The sequence below is a fragment of the Solea solea genome, chromosome 11, assembly GCF_958295425.1.
Source record: "Solea solea chromosome 11, fSolSol10.1, whole genome shotgun sequence".
NCBI lineage: Eukaryota > Metazoa > Chordata > Actinopteri > Pleuronectiformes > Soleidae > Solea > Solea solea.
The window spans coordinates 6,561,742-6,579,670 of NC_081144.1; the positions used below are offsets into that span (position 1 = coordinate 6,561,742).

Genomic DNA, 17,929 nt, shown 5'->3' on the forward strand with positions numbered 1-17,929 from the left:
GCAGATAATTGAATACCAGGGTTTGATTTAGTTTGAAATCAATTTGGGAAGGGGCTTTTCATTCATTATGCTCCTTGGCTTTGGTACTATGTCTAAAATCCCTCAAACTTTGGCAGGGGCTCGAATATCGTCAATTCAAAGTGAAATTAAGCAGCCCTGAGTTGGATTGACAGGCAAGGAGAACATGATGGTACAGGGAGGGACTGTTGTCTAGGGAATGGGTGGATCCAATGCCTCTCCTCTCCTCTCCTCTCCTCTCGCCTCGCCTCTCCTCTCTCCTCTCCTCTCCTCTCCTCTCCTCTCCTCTCTCCTCTCCTCTCCTCTTTGTCACCACCAGGTGCTGCTGTGAAATAAGGAGAGAGGCGTCGACAGGAGGCAGCCATGCACAGAGCTTGACATTTTAGCCAGCTCCCTGCAGACACATATGGCAAGTGCGGGGGTGGATGTGTGTATGCCCTTATGCGATACAATTTGCTTCCGTGAGCACGCATGCATGTGAGTGTGAATGCTTGTATTTTTGGTGTAGATACACAGCACGAGTCAATATTTACACATCTGTTTCCTTGTGTTAATCTTAACAAGTCTATGCCCACGAAAGTGAAGTAACTTTGTGCCAACAGCTGATTGGTATCTACAACCATGTGACGACATCTACCTGACAACAAGGCTGACACGTTGACCAGGGCCAGCTATAAATCAATGTAATGCATTATACAAAATGTTTGACTGCATAATGTACCATTATACCGTGCCGTATTTGAAAACGTCCTGGTGCTGCTGCTGAAAAGAAATATGAAAGTGCTTCGGCAGAGCACATTTGCCAAGCACTTTTCTGGGTGTAAAAATGCTCTTTAGCAGAGACTGGAGGGTTGAATAGAAGCTTTCAATAAAGAAAAGGGATAGCACTGTCAAGCAAACAACTGCAAGTGTGCCTTTACTGAGAGGGATGCACAAATGGACGCTCAGCATCAGGACCACTGTTGGGGACATCAGTGACAAAAATCACTTCAGGTTTTCTCCACTTTAAAAGCAATTTCTTCCTTTGGAGCTAAACCTTACAACTCAACCCTGAAACCCCCTTATCTTCTCGTGTGCTCAACTCAATTGTCATCTGACTGGCTTGAGGCTGTGTTAGATTGTTAAAGCCCCCTGAATATGCTAATCTGTGGGCTGCTCTGACCTTGGGAGAGTGTGTTTGCAGGGTGTCAGACCCCCTAATTCATCAGAGACAGGCCATTAACTAGCTATCCAGCCACACAAACACAAACTAAGAGAGGAAAGAAAGTTCTCAGGGAAACAGCGGCAGCCCTCGTTCCTGAGATATCATTAGTTACTGCCTTTCAAAACTGCTGAATTGGGACACTTACCTGACTTGCCCCATTTTTTGCACCACAAGAGCCAGGATGTTGATGAATGGTTGTATGAAACTGTCACTACTGGAAAATGAAGAGAACAGGGTTGAGGACACATCCAAGCCAAATGTTTCAACATTAGGGACTAATATAGAAACACAAATGATGGCCAAACCACACATATTTCATCCGTAGTTTTCATGTTTACTTTGGTAAATGAATGGCACACGAAATTAAAACCAAAGATTTGTAATAACTATGCACAGATATGTTCTGAATCCCTCTTGAGAGAATTAGTGAATAAAGGACAGGCTATGTAAATTGAGCATTTTCAAACAAGTTCCCTAGATGGCAAGGGGTTGCCACGTGAGGTCAGCGGTTGTGAACTACCTCATATATCTAGATGCCAAGTGAGATGGAATAGTAATTACTCCTGTGCGGAGACACAGCCTCTGTCTTGTATGCGGCCATGATTGACAGCCTCAATAAGAGACTCGCTCCGCACCCCCTGCCTTCCGCCTACACGCCCCTGTGACGACTGGTCAAACCAATCGTCTGGTGCCCCTCGGGCGGGGGCATGGGTGACACCCCCTCTGATAATCCTGCCCGTCACATCCATCATGCCACCCTGCTCACCCCATGAGAGGGGCACAACCGAGGGAATCTAATCAGGCAGTCTAATTGAGGAGCGGGGGCCAGCCAATACCCGAGCTGGAAGGCTGGCTTTGCCTGGGCAGGCTCAGGGGACGTCAATAACACTCAGCGGGTGTCGATTCATCAGACCTCCTTAATGTCATTAGCCCTGAGAGGTTTGCTCCCCCCCCCCCCCCCCCCCCCCCCCATCTATCTATCTCATTCTCTCATGCCTCAAACTTTCTATCACTCACTTTCTGTTGCTTCTTCTTCTTGTCTTCCCTCCTGTCTCTGAATCTATCCGTCTCCCACTCTCATTACCCTCTCGCTCAATCTTTCCATAGGTAATAATATATTCACCTTGCATAACAAGTGCAGGACTTGCCTCAAGAATGTTACATCTGTGAGTTCCTGTTTGGAAAAGAAGCATGTGTGTGTTCAGGCTGCACCCCCCGAGTCTTTTCTGTCCTCCTCCTCCTCCTCCTCCTTCTTTCTTTGCCTGCCTCCTGCTCCGTCCACTCTGCCCCAGTATGTTCTTCCGCTTGCTCTCCAACAACATGTGGCGCATATTCCAGCTGTTTATTAAACAAAGCCAGAGCTTCCTAGGAGCAGGTGATGCAGTCAATTACTCCACAATTACCTGGGTAATTATGCAAAGGAGGAGAGAGGAGAGCAGAAGCAGAGGGATGAGGAGGACCTTGGCAGAGGTGGATCAGCTGCATTGGCAGTGGTTGGGGCCCAGAATGGCAAGCGATTGAGACCTTGAAGTGACAGCGCCAGAGAGAGTGCCGCTACAAAGGACGATGTGCTCCCGCCACCTGCCAAAAACATACACTTACACACACATAAACAACCGCAAAACACAGCTTCCAAACACTCCGCTTCTGCCCCTGTACACTGACATCCCGACGTCTGTGTGTATGCAGCTTTTTCGCGGGTGCTCAAGCCTGCTGTTTTTGACTTAGACAATAACTCCGCGCCGTCTCTGTGTTTTCCCACTGTGTGACAAACACTCTCATTGACAACTCGGTGCTTTATACCTAAGAGGCAACAATGACAGGAGGGGAGGAGACAGAGAGAGGCGACATCGGGTGGTAAGGATGAAAGGTGAAGGAAAGGAGAGGAGGAAATGGGGCATAAGTGAATGAGAATGTACACATTCACACTAATTAGTGTTGAACATAGTGGAGGTGCTAATTTCTTTGATTTTGCTTTCAAGATTATTCCGACAATAAAAAACTGTTATATTTTATGTAACAAAATGTACATTTTGTTGTTCTCAAAGCCCATTTCCTATCATGAAAAGCTTGTGGACTGTTTTACCCACAGACAAGGCAACTGACAAGCACGTCTTGGGGTAAATTGAGCCACACAGTAACTATTTTGAAACAAAAAGTGTCAGATAGAAGAAGAGAGCTTGGCATATTGCCTGCCATTGGAGCTTTATGCAGTTGGATTGAAAATATTTTCACTGGCAGGGTGAATAGTAAATTGCTTAGTGTCAGCTCATCACTTAAGGAGGATTGTTGGTGGGTATGATACTTCCCAGCACATGGCTTCTGCAAAACCCCCGCTTCATGCCCTCCAAGCATTCTGACATGAGACTGTGGCTGGAGTCCTGTCTGTGGACACTAAGCTTTCAGTCCTGACTCCCAAAACTCTTCAATTTGGCTGCAGATTAATTTAAAAATCCCCCATCAAGAGGGAGGTTAACTGACCAGCTAAAGTAAAAATGACCACATTGTACTTTTGGAACAGTTGAGGGAAAAGTGTGGCAGAAAATACTTGGTTTTCTTTCTTTCTTTCTTTTTTTTTTACAGCAGATGAGATAGTGAGTTTACTGTGATCCTGGGAAAAAGCACAATATTTTTCATGATAAATTGTTCAAAAGAGAAAACACATTTGTCCTTGGGAGAATTATGTTTCTTTTGTTTATTTATTTATTTCGCCGCTGTTCATCTGTCCGCCTATCGGCCTGTGTGTCTAGAAGAGGGTCAAAAAAAAATTGTGCGCTCACGTGACTATTGTGTGTTAGTGAAGATGGGCATGAGGGAATTACCTCACAGCTCTGTATCTCAAATCTGTGGGATTAAGCTCCATTAAACATGGTGCGCCGCCAAGCTTTATCTCGGGATTTCACTCTGAGACAGTGCAGCGCACACACGGAGGAGGGAGGCGGGAGCAGGACATAGCGATGAAACGTCCTTCACCTTTATCGACCAAATTATATATAAATATATATATATATATATAAAAAAGTAGAGATGAGAAAAATTGCTCGCCTGTTCCACAGTACAATAGTGGAGGGGAGAGCTTGGGCATCTTACACTTGTGTGTGTGTAGCATGCTTAAACATCCAGACAGCCACTCCAACACTGTCCACTGCCTCCTGGCACACACACATTTACACACATTCATATTCTGCACTTAATAAGAACCAGATATTTTATTATAGGAACCTTTGCACTTTCACTTCCCTCGCACACGCACATGTTAAACATATAAAGGAAGCAGATTTACACATGCACAATCAAAAGCTCTTTGGCTTCAAGAGTAAAGTGTGACAAATCAATCGGTGTTTTTTTTGTGCTTTCCTATTAAGTAGTAATATTTTTGATGTAATTGAAGTGTCTTATTAACTTAAGTGCAATGTGGGGAGAAAGAAAAAAAAAAGGCACCCTTATATTTCTTTGCAAAAGGTTCATCGTCTGGGCTCGGTGTCATTTGAATAATCAATACGTCTGATTTTCACATTAAGACACCGTCAGTGTTCTCACCGAGGAAATGAACCCAACCTTTTGCTGAATGTGTTAAGTGTAAAGCCTGAGAAAGAAAAAGGAAAAGTGAGCCTGCTGGGAGTCAGGGTGGTCCTGTGATGAACACCTCCTGTGTCCTCCTTTCATCCTCGTTCTCTCTCCCTCCCTCCTCTGGGCTGTTATTGATCTGATCTCCTCTCTCAACTGGAGCCATGATTCATGTTGTTCCTACTGGCCCTCACTCAGCACACATAGACACAGCTCAGTCATGCCCTCCCCTATCTATCTGTCCATCTGTCTCTGCCTGCTCTCCCTTGCTCTGCCCTCAGGCTAGTCAGCCTGCTGTCCACATCGGGCACCATGGCCTGGTTTGAGCCTATGAATTATTACTGTTATTATTATTATTATCATTACTATTATTATTATTGTCGTTATTATTATTGTTATTATCCCATGAGTGTCTGGTGCTGGATGAAAAAAATCTCGGTCTTACAGTGATACCAATATTACGGTTTTGAGGGTTTTATCTACAGATACCACTTTTTTTCTTTGCTTTTACAAAATTATACTCGCCTGTTTTGCTTTTATTTTGAAAATACGTGCACACAGCTCACATGGTACCTGCAGTTTGGCAAACATGTGCATTGTTTGCTCAAATTCTGGTCACATGACATTGGTTTTGCATGTCTGTCTCAACAGAATGTGCTTGCTGATGTTTGTTTTTTTAGGGTTTAATTTAGGGAACAAGTTTCTTTTTCCAATATCTGATCCATTGATTTTGACCAGTATCTGATCTACTGTATATGATATTTGATATTGTATCCTTTAAGGATGAATACATTGTGAATGTATTAATGGTAGCTTGTATGTAGCTCTGTGATATTACTGATTAAGGCATTTTATCTGAAACAAAAGGAAATAATCCATTTTGTCTCTCATAGTGTCATTCAAATGCAGACTGTTCATTTTATTGAGTAAAAAAAAAACAACCCAAAAAAACACAAAGCTGGACACTGAGGCAGAGAGGAGAGGGAGAAGAGAGAGGGAGAGAGAGAGAGATACCGAGAGACAGAGATGTGTATAAGACTTGCAGCAGCAGGAGCACATAAAAGCCCAGATTCAGCCAAGGCCCCTGCTCCAATGTGTAGAAATTAATTGAGTGAAAAAAATCTGCTGTTTAAGGTTGAAGTGGGTTATGGGAGGCAGTGTAACAATTGTTTTCTGTTTGCCAGCGGCTATATATCGTTCATTCCGACTTTCTCTCTCCTCTCCGCTCAGCACTCGGCTCACCCTCGCTCTCTCCCTCCCTCCCTCCCCATCTATCCACCTTCTAAGCGTCTCTTGCTCCTTCCTCTCCCTTTCATCAGTCTTTTATTTTCCACAGTCCACAGTCTTTTTGATTCATTTTTATCTCTCCCATTTTCATCAGTCACATAGGAAATTCGTTTTAGGTATCTTTAAATGTAATTTTCCTGCAATAACAGACTCAATTTATGAAAGGTGGTTTAACTCTATGTGTTCACATGTGTACACTTAGTGTGTAACTTCACTCACATATTATTGCATGAGGCACAGACACAGTTATCCCCCCGAGAGTGTTTCACTGGGACTAAACAAATGCAAATGCAATTTGTGTGCAAGGGTATCCATGTGTGTCAGTGTATCTGTAGACATACATGCATCATTATTTTGGTGACAGTGACATTAACAGGGGACCAGTGTCGACACACAATGCCGAACAAGCTAGGCACCCCCTTGGGCTTAAACAAATGACTCATTCTCGCTTTAAATGTGAAACAGAAATCCACAGAAGTCTCTGTGATTGCGTTTTTTAGTCCAGCAGCAACAACTAAAAAAAAATATGTAAAGCGTGTAGAGCTCAACAAAACGAGCAACAAAAAAGACAAACAGAAACAACCCAAATGAACAGAATGTTGGGGGGACGGGAAACCCAACAGAGAATCTATTAGTTGAGAAAAACGTAAGAAAACATGATAGGACAAAGAAATACAAAGTTAAGACTAACAAATAAAACAAGGCCAAATAATGAAGCGTTCTTATTTCATCTGTCGCCCAAAGCAGAGGAGTTAAAGCTGTTTCCTGAGTTAAACTCCTCTTTAGCAACTCTTTCATGTAAATATGATCCCTTTCAATATCACTCTGTGGAAAGCACAGTTGCTCGTGCTTTATAATTCTATACAAACACTTAGCCATTCTCTTTGAACTTCACTGCTCCATTTATTATACCTCCTTTGAAGAGTGAATGTTAGCGCATTGGAACATTTTGATTTTTGTAGTTATTAAATGTAACACAGCAACAAATTATGTCTCAACCTCTGTGTTGCTGGTTAATAAAACATAGACCATGTGCCGTATTCCAGCAGAATGAACGGCCAAAGCCAAAAGAGAGATAAATGTAGCCGCTGGAAGAGTGAGAGACGCTGGACTTTTACAAATTTATCTCACTGCAAACATCAATGCACAAATATGTTTTGCAGATGAGGCAGAAAAGCGCTTGTGGAATGTGTGGGGTGAGCTCGACTGCCTTTTTGAATAAAGGGGAGATAATGTCGCTGGATAATTCCAACTCAAAGAGCCTCTGTGTGTAGTAGTATCCTAAACACCAGTGCTGCACTTCCTATCTGCAGGATATTAGAAGAACCAAGTGTTCCAGAGCCAGCAGGGGAAAGAGGAGATCTGAAGAGAGCTGATGCTCTTGACAGAGGGGTTTGCCTTCTCTACAGGAATGGCTTCATAGTAACAGAGACCAGCAGAGTAAGCGGCTTTTTCAAAAAGAAGAAGCAAGTGGAGGTGAGAAAGAGAGGGAGTGAGAGGGGGAAAAGGAACACGATAAAGCACGATGAGGAGAGAGGTAAGCTCGCAGATTCAGGAAAAGGCTTATTCTGAAGAGATATCCAAAACATTTCAGGCAATCTATAAAATGTACTTTGTAGTTCTTTGGGGCAGAATCCCACTTTGATTCTACTCAACACTCGGACCCCAGATAACCCTTTGGTCTTGGTCCACGGACAGAAATGGCCCCAGAAATGTGGGAACCAACCAAAACTGGTTGCACATCATTACACTAAAACTCTGCAAAGGACTTGCACTCTGACATAAGCGAGGTACGAGTTGGAGTCATGCTAAAACTTCTCGCTTTCCTTTGAACTGCTACCTTTAAATTCAAGTGAATCAGCTGCAGCGGTTTGAGGTCAGGACCAGAGTTTGCCATTCAGTTGATAACACTGCATGTTGTATCACCCGGTAGTGGGGCTTTCCAGGCAGTATGAATCACTGAAAAGTATTCCAGCCTGACATGAGAAATAGTAGAATGCAGAAGCCTTGGTAAAAGTTGCTTATTAACATAAATTCTAGGCCCTATGTTGCCCAGGGATCTGTGTTTCGCTCACGAGACTAAACAAAAGGAGAATTCACACACTAAGAGCAAAGCACAGAGTCATGCAAAGCCCATTCACTGCCTGCAGTGCTCTGTTTTTCACACTCTTTCTGCAAACTCTTTTTTGCCCCTGCTTTGCATATCAGCATATCCACCAATCCCAGGGGGGTTACATATATCAAAAACTGGCTAACTCAGTTGATTTGGTGTGCCAACAGTATTAATGAGGATAATGAAGCGACATGCGAAGAACGAGGAAGCTTCTGTCGCAAAAGAGGATTTTTGCCGCGTGTCCCCAAAGCAACAGTCATAAGGATTCAAGTTATTTCCACTCTCTCTCTCTCTCTCTTTTTTACAGTGTTCCATTATTCTTTTGAATTACATTTCACAAGTGAAATGAAGGTGTGGACGTGTTTTTTCCCCCCTTTTTTAATGGGCCACGTTCAGAAGCCCAGATAAAGCCCACTCTATAAATTGAAGTCAAAACTCCTCAAATTAAAATGCTTCTCCTTCAGTTTTCTCACCATCCACTTCACAGTAAAGTTGGGAACCCCTGCGGAGTTGCCTCAGCACGACAACACGGCGACATGTGGCAACAAGTGGTAAATTAAATTACAGGAGCTGTCGATAATGCACAGCTTTTTGACAGGCTCCTTATACGTTCGCCTCCTACAGCAACCTTTCCGTATTTAGCCGCTCGAATCGCGTTGCTGGATTGAAATAATGATAGCAGGGTCAGCATGAAAGGCAGACTGAGCGCTTAACTGCTGCTGAGTGATTTGGCAAAAGACACAAAAGCGGAAAACTAATTACTGTGGGCCTCAAGGAAAACCGTGGGTAACGTTGACGTTCCCAATGCTGGGGGTACGGCGTTCACGTGGGAAGGCTTTGGTTTTGTCACTAATAACAAGATAATAACAACAACATGTACCTATACCATGCATGGCAATGGTACGATCTAACACTCGACGCTTCTAAGGTGTGACTTCATTATCATTGTACTACGAAGCCTTTTCTCTCCCTTTAAGTTTGTGTTTACGTTATAAAATTCTCATCACAATTATTATTCTACGAGCCTGAATAAATGAGAAGACCGCGTTCCTCCTGTGCCCATGCAACCGCTCAAAGACTATTACTCTATGTGAGAGCAGAAGGTTAGGAGTTATAACCATGGTAACCATTCTTTAAAATATCACATGCAGATTGGTCTTAACTCCTCCACAATCAGGAAATTCAAAAGGGAAGAGCAGGCTGTGTGAGCTTCGAGGCAATGGAAAAAAAAAAAATCTTGAATAACAAAGCAGGCTCCAGGAGAAGAGAGAAGACAATGGAAACAGGAATCGATTTACTGTCTTTACAGAGCAGGCAACAGACTGTTGTCTAACAGACAGCCTATAAGTTTGAATAAAAATGGAAAATACTAACTTTTTCGCTTGGGGCTTTGTCTGTATCAGTAATCTGATCTTAATTTCACAGTTGACTTGGGGCAGGAGGGAAGCATGCACGGCGTCACCTCTTCTCTGAAACAGGGGTTTGTTTAGTGCCCTCTCACATCTGGCCACGCAATCTGGTGATATCACCCGCTGCATCTATAAATCAGTTATACCACTGCGACTGAGAACACATCCAGGACCACAGAGATACTCTACGCTACGTACCCAGGTGCCGATGAAATTGTGAAATTGTTATTTATTTGTCCCCGCCAATTCAAGCAGAAGACTAAGGGTGTGTACACATTCCAACCAGCACCTTAGGACAATCAATAAGACACCAATTTGCTTGGATGGACAGAAAAAATTCAACGTTGCCAGCAAAAGTATGGGCCAGACAGACGAGTTAAATGTTGAAGGTCATGTGATATTGAAAGCCAATGCAGTGTAGCATCCGGCATGCATCCACAAGCATCCACTCCATTACAACATTAGCAACTAATGTTTTGACATTTGTCTTCATTATTATCAATGAACAGAGGCGATTGAGCCACCAGCATGCTCCATTACCCTCCTTCATTGCACAGTTGCACAGTTGAAATCACACATTAGGGTGGATCCAACATGAAATGACAACTTACGGGGGCTAAAGATGCACCAGCTGATTATTTAGGTGGTGGAGGGCGAGCGAGTCGGTCGTCGGGACGGCGGGGTGGAGCTGGGGCAGGCATGGGAGTTAGGGAGTTGGTGGAGAACTGTATTGGCATTAAAGTCTGTGAAGTGTGGGGGCACGGAGCAGCACGGAGCAGCACAGAGCAGCACAGCACACCTTAAGAAGAGAAGCTCATTTCAATCGGTATAATTAGCCTGTGGTAATGAAATAAGTCAGAGGCAGCACCACCTTCACTTAAGAGAAAATCGATCTACGTTTGAGGGAGTTTATTAAAGCTTAGGAATAATGGGTGATAGGATAGAGAGGGTGGAGGGGATGGGGAGCTGAGCCCGCATGACTAGTTAATCAGGTAAGAAGAGGTGGTACCGGTGGGGCAGAAGCATGACAAGACGTACCAGCGGCAGTTTGTCAAAGCAGTTGTGTTGTCGGTCTTTGCTTTTTTCACAGGAAGAAGCCCGGGGATACTAGAGCTATATTCTACAGGATTAAAATGACATAGCTCTGTGGGAAAAAAAGAAGGAAATCACAAGGTGGTGTAACAGAGAACCCTGATTGATAGACAAGCAAATGTACATCATTGTTATGGTGCTTGCAGAGATTCCCGTACAGGTTTGGTCACGGCTAGGAGTTGGGAAACAACTTGAGCTCGGTTAGAGCGGCGTGCAGCGAGACAGTCACTGATGGACAACTGTCCTCAAGTACCCTAAATGCATACAGGTTGCTAGGGGTTCTGCTTGCTCATTTATCCAGCCGTCTGGCCAACTCACCTGGAGTGATGGGGGAGACGTCAGGAAGGCAGGCTGCTATTTCACGGCCTGTTAAGCGCTAATGCCGCAACATGCCCTGCGCTCCAATTTTAGGGAACAGGGAGCATTACCGCCCAACTCAAGGTTCTGTCCGTCTGGACCGTGGACTTGGAGAGTGGGGTGGGGGGGGGGGGGGGGGGGGGGGGGGACGAGGAGCAGAAAAGGGAAAGACAGGTGGGAGTGGAGAAGAACAATGAACGATCTAGCAAAAAAAAATTAAAAGATTAAAAAGAGGAATGAAAGACACAGAGGGAGGAGGAGGAGGAGAGAAAGACACACAGAGAGAGAAAAAGAGCAGAGCTTTGGTTTACATGGGCTGCTGAGCCAGCACTGCAGAGCAGACAGGACACCAGCAGCACTCACTGACATCGACTAGTGCCACGCAAGGCTGCATCTCGTAGGCCTCTGAAGGCCTCTCACTCCTGGACTCACAGCCTCTCCCTCACCCGAGCCCCTGAACATCACTCGAGTGAAACACCCACAACATTTGTCCTCTCTGGGCACTAAACCTGGCCCATGTAATAACCACAGAACCTCTATTAAGCACTGGGGGAGTGGGGAATTGGAGCAGCTAGAGCACAGCATGAGTGATGTAAAGAATCTCCTGTAAAACAAGGACGGTTGTGCTCAAGTTATGTCAACTCTTTGTGCCCTGCCTGGTGATGGTATCACATAAATTATGTATTTAAATGGACCTGTCTCCTCTCTTTCAAATAGAGTAGTAAGCGGAAATAATTGCTCCTTTGCTCTCGTGTGGCCTCATACGTTCTCTGAGCAGAGGCCAAAGGTCAAGTCCTTTGTATGTGCTTATGGTAAGCATGACTGTGCATGATGGGTTCCAGGGGCTCGTCATAGGCTGGTTACAGCGGTATAATGGATCACCTATATGTCAGTCCCAAGGAGGGAGGTCTTTAAAGGACATGACTCAGGTCTTCTAGGACTGCAAAATGCAAACCCATGCAGAAACGCAAAACACAGTTTTCAGCGACGGACTGAAACCACAACAACGTGGACTGGGACACTGACGCCATCCCAAGAAAACCATCAGAAACCTAAATTTGTCGGCAAAGTTTATGCGCTGATAACAAGTATTAGTACCAGTTATAGTAATAGTTGGCCGTCAAGGTCGTCAAGATCAAACGACATGATGATTTGTCTGTTTTTGCATCCAGTATGTGATCATGGTACAGACGTGATTGTAGGTTATTATTATATTGTATCAGTTAATAAAACATTAGATGAAGGGTGGCCGTTTTTTTTCCTGTGCTTCCTCTCTCTCTCTCTCTCTCTCTCTCTCTGTACAAGTATAAACAAAAAAATCACATGACCGACTTCAGGTTACAACTCTTCCCTTTTCCGACTGCTCATAAACGACGGACGGTTATTATTACTGATGGCTGTTATCCAAGGAAAGCTCAGTGTTAAAAAGTAATGGTGTAGACACACACACACACACACACACACACATGCCTGCGAGCCGCAGCAGAGCCGCTCTGCAGCTGCCACGCACAGGTGAGGTAAGAGTGGTGCCTGATGCAAGAGGTCTGTCAACTCATTCCTTCTTGTTATATCATCGCTGGTCAAGTTGACTGTTCGCGGCAGCCTAAAACGACCCTCGGGCCACCGGCAAATGTCCCTGTGCTCCCAGCGGGCCGCAGAGAGTCTCAGCGGCGTAACACAGCACAGGCAATGTAAGCATCGTATTAGTACGTACACTATGTGAGATAGCGGTTACAGTGCGAGTTCTCTGAGCTCCCATGTGGCTTTGCAGTCCTACATCGGTTTCTGCCTGTTCTCTCTCTGTCTCCACTCACCTTCACATCTTGCTGCTCACAAAGCAATTAGCGCTGGTAAAGTAGACCGCTTACAACATATAGGCGCTCACAGTCAAAAATGATAGGAGGGAGAGTTGGTTCCAAGTTACTGCCAGCAGCACCGTGAACAGCCATCAGTCTTTATGTGTGTGCATGACTCCTGATGATTTTGCTTTAGTGCACTCTTTATCTTATGTTGTTGCATACTGCTCACTGCACATCACAGATTTAATGATTCGGCAACTGTACTCTGTCTGACCCTCCGTGCATTGCTAGTGATAGATATAAAATACTGTAATAGTCACCAGTGCATTGCTGAATGTTCATGTTAAGTGTCGAGTGGAATATAAAGACTAAAGGGCTGTGCATTAAAGAGATCTGCATGCGTTTCCGTCTGGCGAAAAATTCCGACCACACTGCCTCCATAGCATATCTGCAGCAGTGAATCACATGGGGTCTGCCTTTTGACACCCCAGATATGCCACGGTGTGGAGTGTTCACAGGATTGTGCGGTTTATACAGTACATGACAATATGCAGCAAATACAGTTAAGACTGGAATTCTCTCAACACCAGTCTTTTGTCTATTTACTTCACATGATCCATCATCTGAAAAGCCACGCTCTTAGTTATGGCTTATAAGGAATTATCTTTGCTTCATGTTGTCTCTAATATTTGGCTCGAGCTCAACAATGATGCCAGTCTCAGATGTGCCAATGTTTGTGATCGGCTTACACTTATTGGTCAGATTGATGATTTTACACCATGTACTGACCTGTGAAGCTGAGTGTTGGATTTTCCCCACTGACTGTCGTTCTTCTAAAATGAACCTGCATTTACAGGAAATATTGCCAACTTACAACAGTTGTTGCTAGAATTAGCAAATGTTCATTCACTGAATATTCTACTTTTTACACTAAATCAGCTTTTTTTCCCACCACAAAAGGAAATGCACAACGAAGGTTGTTCAACAAGAGTGACCATTTTCTGTAGATTTGACCAACACTGATGCTGGAAAATAGGACAGTGGCCTACAATAAGATATTCAGTTAAGAGGTCTTGTGTATGTGTGTGATGATGTGTTCCCCAATTAAAGCAGCAATAAAAAATGTGATTTATTTTTATATTTGTTATTTTGCATGCTTCAGGAATAGTCTGGAGAAATAGCCGGCTAATATTCCCAGCACATGGCTTTTTCCTTAGCTGATATGTGCCACAGAATCCTATAAATATTGCTTTGACACCCAAAACGACACACCAGTAGAGGCAAACTCACATCTACTCTAAAAGTATAACCCTATTCTATTGTTGAAACAAAAACCATATAGGGTGCATTTACACTGCATGGTGCAAATGACCCAATTCTGATTGTTACCTCCCCTGTGGCCCAAATCACATCTGACCCATGAAGGTATAAGCACGAAAAAGGCACATGGATTCAGATATTGTCAGATCAGTTTCCGGCCTCATTCATATGTGGTAATAACTCAGATATGAATCAGATCGTGTGCATTTGCGTCTGCAAATCGAAGCGGACGGATCAGATGCTCTCCCTGCGACTTGTACGTCCTTGAAAATAAGACGTGGCGATTGACGTAAAGACACGTGAGTACGATTGATAAAGTCATGTTGATAAAATGACAGAATCACTGCCTGATCCCTGGTTGTGAAGGTGTGCGTGTATTCAGAGCCTAAATGTTACTGTGCATAATCTCTATTTACATGTTAATATAACAGTATTAGTGCAAGTTGGCTGAGTAAACAGTCTGTAAAGCCGGGGCTGTCGGAAAATATGTTACAGTCCAAAAGGGTGGATGTGCATATTCCCAACAGGTTATCAGACCACTGCAGGACCAGAGATGACACTGAGCTGGCAAAGCGAAGGAGGAGGCCATTTTCTCCGAGTGACAAATATCTGGAGGAGTACAAACAGAAAGCTGAGCTCCTGTTGGGAGAATGCCTGAGCTTTGTCTTTGTCACGCTGTGTGACACAGACTTACAGCACCACTCCCCGAGGTGTGTGTGTTTGGATACGTGCACATACTGTGTATGAATGTGTGTGTGCACAAATGGGAGACAAATATCGCTCACTCTCACATCTCTTCCTCTTCTCTATCTCAGTTTCCTGTGCTTCTGGAATCAATGCTTGTGGCTGAACATATGAAATAGAGCAGAACCCAAACTTCAGCACCTTTGGAAAGAATAGGAAGTGAAGGAGTCAGGGGATGAGGCTTGCCTATTCTTATATGTGGGGCTTTTGATAAATCAGCCAAGGTGCTACCACCTCAGATTGAGCCTGGCTGAGCCAAGGACAGATAGAACTGGGCCTTTTATGGCAGGAGCTGGTATGGGGAGCGACTTGGGGAGAGGTGAGGGAGCGCTAGCTCCACAGTACTGCTTTGAGCCAGCAAGATTAATGTAGGCTCTCTGGAGCAAAGGCAACATCCAGAGCCTTAATAAGGTACAAACAATCGGTTCCACTCCACTGGCTTCCCAGGGAAAACTATTGTTGTGCCGCATTGTTTCTCGGTGAGGCTCCTTGGAGACGCGGGACGACTGCAGCATGTGACTGTCTCCATTACAGCCAGGGGAGAGCTCACTGTAAACCCATGTTTGTCTGTGTCAGAGTGAAGGTTGGCTCTAGCCCACCCCCACACCCACCCCCTACACCGCCCCTTTCCCCGTTCCCTCCCCGTAAATCCAAACTCTTGTCAGCCCACTCACCTCAACTCCCTGCACTTTCAACTTCATGTGATCCTCCCGTGTGGTCTTCCCGTCTTTCCTCTTCTTCCAGCAGTAGCCATCCTTCCTGTACTTCACTTTCTTCCTGTTGTACAATATCATCGACCCATTCTGCGGCCTGGATCCAGAGAGAGAGACGGGACAGAGAGACAAAGAGAGAGAGAGAGCGAGAGTGAGAGAGAGAGAATAAACATCAGATAGATGACAAGAATTTTTAGGCAAAACTACAGCACAGCTCGGGGACTCATTTTAAGAGATGTACAAAAAAAGGCCCAACACAAGTCTGTACCAGGCAGAAAATGCACAAGTGACAGAGATGACAAGGCTTCTTTATTGTGTTTTTTGCACAGTTTGACAATGAACAAAGCGCCCTTCAGCACACATTCTGCCCAATGAGAAGTGTGTGTGCTGCAAGCAGCTAAAGTGACACTCCTCCTGACGGAGTAAATTACATTACATGAAGGCCAGTGTGTAAGGCAAGCAGGGTGGGAGGTGTGTGTGTGTGTGTGTGTGTGTGTGTGTGGGGGGGGGGGGGGGGTGCTTCTCTTTCCTTGTCTCTCATTCATTCAGCTTAAATGAGTAGTGTTGGAAGTCCCTAGAGGGAAAGAGAAGATCCTCCTTCACACTCCATTCATAATTCATTCTCCCTCCACCAGATCACAGCCTGTAGGCTCATAATGATATAATGTAACTATTTGATGATAATCTGCCTTTCCACTTCGATTTGTAACAGAGGCATTTGGCGCTCAGAGTGAAACATTAACAGAAAGCGCGGCATAAAACATTTAAGACTTGCTCAACAATTAGTGAGCAGTTGAACACGCTTTACGTTTGTCACTTTGAATTGTGATGTTGCTGGGTGTCACACGTATGCCACACTTTCAGTCTCCATGCACTGCTGAAACACACACACACATACCACACAGTGAAATACAGTGGCTTACGCTCTTTTTTCCTATGCAAACATACAACGCGTATTCACCATTGATTTTACTGGTTTACATAATAGGGCTTCGCTGTTTTCCATATAAAGACGACAAAAAGTATTGTGAAAGTGCCAACTATCTCTGCAACACAAGCAATGCCGAGCCCAAACACGCGCGCGCACGCACACACACGCACACACATGCACAGCTGCTATGATTTGGAGCCCTCCCAAATGAGAACAGGTTTGCCTCGGTATTTGTTGCCTCAGAGTGAATGAATGGAAAAGCCACCTGCCCAAGCTGTTGAGAAGGCAGTGTAACTGTTCGGGGCGGCGGGCGGCTTAACCATCCAGGCAGCTGGTGAGCCTTGTTAGCCTTCTACTCACTGCTCACTTACATACACACAAAAACAGAAAAGTCGAAAAAAGCAACGGCTGGAAAAGCTTGCGTCAGAGACAGAAAGAACAAAATCTGGACTGATTTGTGTCTTGGTGTAATAATATCAAAAACACCCAACGCTTGTTTATTGTTGGGGTTTTTTTTTTCCCACAAGGTTTATTTATAATGCTGCATGCATCATTTTGCTGAACTGCCTTTGGGGGCCCGGGTCCGTGTTTATCTTGGTATCACTCATCAATCATTTTCTCTGCCGGATCTCAGGGGCCAGTGGGGTGGAAGGGGGGAGAGGGGTCCCTGCAGTTCCCCCCTCTGTGGCCCTTGACAGCACCTTCTAATGGGAGACGCCACTCAGACACTGATGTGCTCAGTCTTTGCTGATCTCCCTTCGTCCCTCTCCTCCTCCCTTCCACTCTCTGCAGCCCTCTCTTTTTTTGCCGTCAGTCAACTGGAGCTGTGCACCAGGGAACGTCTCTGTCTCCTCCTTCGCTGCAGCTCGTCTCCAGCTTTCTCTCTGCCTCTTGTTTCATGTGTCTCAGGATGCCTCACCTCCACTCTCCGAGACCTCCCTCTCTTTCTCCTCCTCACTCCCTTCCCTCTGTTGTTTTGCACCAAGCATACGTTGCCAGAAACAACTATTAAACACATATTTTTTATTGGTCAGTTTAAGAAGTGGAACTGCTCAATCGCTGCGTGGAATAAACATCGAGTATAAATTGTGTTCTACTTTACAACATCTGTAATGTCATCCAACGCGGGGCTGTGATCATAAACGACGTTCAGGGACTAAGAACTTTGCAGTTTGCTGGAATCTCACTGTACTGTATGCAGATTTGCAAAGGCAATGTCATTTGAAGGACACTCGTTTGACATGCCTAAATCAGCACAATGCATCAATCAAACCCCGAAATGGCCCTGCTCGAGAATGCAATCCTATTATTTCTATATCATTCTGGGTTTTGTCCTTCAAAAAGATACAAGGAGTGTGTGCTTCTTAAACTGTGG

The 17,929-nt window shown here is 44.7% G+C and overlaps 1 protein-coding gene across 8 annotated transcripts in view; it reads right to left on the reverse strand.

Moving 5' to 3' along the window:
• camta1a (calmodulin binding transcription activator 1a) overlaps positions 1-17,929 on the reverse strand; it is a 290,667-nt gene that overhangs the window by 114,353 nt on the left and 158,385 nt on the right. For all 8 annotated transcript variants that reach the window (XM_058642630.1, XM_058642627.1, XM_058642623.1 and 5 more), the window contains one exon: positions 15,585-15,720. In XM_058642630.1, the coding sequence (XP_058498613.1) occupies positions 15,585-15,720 (136 nt within the window). The remainder of the gene's footprint in view (positions 1-15,584; positions 15,721-17,929) is intronic.